The following is a 2,730-nucleotide window of genomic DNA, read 5'->3' on the forward strand; positions in this document are numbered from 1 at the left end:
TTCTTTTTTTAAATATCGTATTAAAGTGAATATTTTGGGACATTGAAGGACTTTAATGTTATGCATACACTGTGAGTTGCAGCTCTAGTGGAAGTCTTCAAAGCTCCAGGTAGAGTCTTTATTGAATGCATCAGCCTTTTGTACCAACAGCCTCTCATGTTGAACACTCCACTTCATTAAGGGTTAATTAAACCTTCAGTATTTCCCCAAAAGGCACCGTCGAGACGTTACAGATTTACAAACCTCTCCAACATGCAAACAGCTGGGAAAAGTCCACGTGAAAAAGAAAAAAGTGAACGATATATAAATCTGCTGATTTCTGAATGAAGCCCCTCCTCCTGATTCTTCAGTAACTTGGACTCCACGTCTTTAGTGAATATTTTGGGATTTCAAATGGACATTTTTCACTGTTTTCTGACATTTTATTAATATATGGAAGTCTTCAAAGGTCCAGGTAGTGTGTACTTATTTAATGCATCAGCCTTTTGTTCCAACAGCCTCTCACCTTGAGCACTTCACTTCATTAAGGGTCAATTCAACCTTCCAGATTTCCCCAAACAAAACAACCAAAACGTTCCATCAAGACGTCACAGATTCACCATCATGCAAAACAAGAATAAACAATATATAAATCAGCTGATTTCTGAATACAGTCCCTCTTCCTGATCTCAGTTTTCTACGACAGCTGTTTCATATCGTACATCGGCACCTCTTCCTCCGCCTCCTCCTCGTTCTCCTTCACTGCTTTTCCCTTCCTTCCTTTGGGCGGCAACACAGGAGCTGCCTTCTGATTGGTCGCCTCATTAGTCTCCTCCTTGGCTCCTTCCATGGCTCCTTCTTGGCCTTCTGCCACCGTTCTTTCCTTCTTCAACTTGGCAGGAACACTTTTGCTGATTGTCTCCTTCAGGCGTTCTCCAGATTGTCGGATTTTCTGGCGTCGTTCGGCCGTCACGATTCTTTCTCCCAGTTTGTTGACTTTGCTCCCGAGGTTCTCCCGGGTCTTGCTCATGTTAGCTTTGAAGCTCTCGATGCGAGTGAGACCGGATTTCTTAATTTTGGCCGCGGAGGATTCGGCCATTTCTTCTTCTACGACCATGTACTCCTCGTCAGACTCTGGAGGGAATTCGAATTTATCCGGTTCCACGTCTGCGGCTCTGGGGGCGGAGCCTGAAGGTTCTGCCGGTTCGATGCCCGGAGCCACCGTCTTCACTTCCTGTTCGCCCTGCAGGGGGAGACAGAGAGACGTGTGAGCAGGCTTTTTTATTACAGATCTTTTTATTTTTGTTTTATTCGTTAAACATATTAGATTTTACAACTTTTTTTATATAAATATTTAGAATTTATATTACAATTTCTTTATCTGTATTTTATTTGTTAAAAACATTTATTTATTTTACAGTTTTCACAACTTTTTTATACATTTTTATTTCCAAATATTATGAGTTTTATTTTTTATTATTCTTTTTCAAATATATTTAGAATTTTATTTCCAAATATTTATTTTATTTTATTCTTACATACTCAATACTGTGGACAATCCCCACAGGAGCACTTTGGGGTGAAGTGTCTCAGGGACACAACGACATGCTGACTGCAGTGGGGTTTGAACCTGAGACCCCCTTCTCCCAACACCAACACACAACCCACTGCGCCACACGCCTCCCCAAACATTCCCATTATCTACTCCAGACATTATAACTTTTTAAAGCTCACCTGTCATGCTATTTTTAGGCAATAGCATAGGACTCAGATACAAATATATAAAAACATGTCTATGATGTGTTTTGCTCCAAACACCAAACAGATCACCCATTCTAGCCATGCCTCATATCCCTCTATTTCACTTCCTGTTTCTAAAGTGCTGATTTGGGTATAAAGCTTTAAAGAGGAGGGGTCTCTGAGCTCATGCGGGACCCGGCAGCTATGAAACTCCATATCATGGATGATCAAGGATTCTCTCTGAAACAGTATGGAGCTCAAAGGCTTTCTCTCTTGCCGGTTATACCACAAGGTGAGTTCCTTTTTACTTCCTGCTTCTTCACACACATGCTCTCCAGTACAGGTTAGCTCTGAGTGTTAGCGATGCTAATGTAAACACCGTCCAAAACAGTCGGGCATTGTTTCTGATAGCAACGTTTCTGATTGGGCTGTGGGTCCACATTTCAGATATTACGTCATATCGGACGCAAATCTGGATCAGCTCCGTTGATGTAGAAAAGATATCAAAAAGTGCATTTTGCATGATAGGTCCCCTTCAAGTGAAATGATCACTCCAGTCAAAGCCCTTTTTGTCCTAATTTGTAGTTTAAAGCAGAGTAATACAACAGTGTATAAGCTCACAGTAATGCTAGAGGAGCTAACTGCTGCCAGGAAATATCTTCCATTAATGCTATTTATACATTTATGTCAAACTACATGAGATCTCTACACCTTGCTTTAGATACTTAAAACACTTCTCGTTGTTCTTCTCGTCAGAACGTTGAATTGTTCAGGTTTATTTCTGTCTGCGGTTTAAAGTGTGTCGTGCACTTCTGATCTCGCTCCATAAATAAACTTCTGCACCTGTTTCTCTGCAGCTCAACGGGAGCTAAACTTATCAGCGGCGTAAAAAACTGGATCGTTTTCAGGACACGTCATGCATCGAGTCTGAAGAGTCACGTTACAGTGAGAGGTGTGTGTGTGTGTGTGTGTGTGTGTGTGTGTGTGTGTGTGTGTGTGTGTGTGTGTGTG

At 41.4% G+C, this 2,730-nt stretch overlaps 1 protein-coding gene across 1 annotated transcript; it reads right to left on the bottom strand.

Annotated features, from left to right (window-relative positions):
* Positions 1–6: 6 nt before the first annotated feature.
* On the bottom strand, positions 7–1,255 carry LOC104959771 (muscle-related coiled-coil protein-like; the record flags this gene model as incomplete). Its single annotated transcript, XM_010787667.1, has 1 exon — positions 7–1,255. A coding segment is annotated over one exon (579 nt), but the record flags the coding sequence as incomplete, so codon positions are not given.
* Between the last annotated feature and the right edge of the window lie 1,475 nt (positions 1,256–2,730).

This window comes from Notothenia coriiceps, unplaced genomic scaffold, assembly GCF_000735185.1.
Source record: "Notothenia coriiceps isolate Sejong01 unplaced genomic scaffold, NC01 NC01_scaffold00031043, whole genome shotgun sequence".
NCBI classification, from domain to species: domain Eukaryota; kingdom Metazoa; phylum Chordata; class Actinopteri; order Perciformes; family Nototheniidae; genus Notothenia; species Notothenia coriiceps.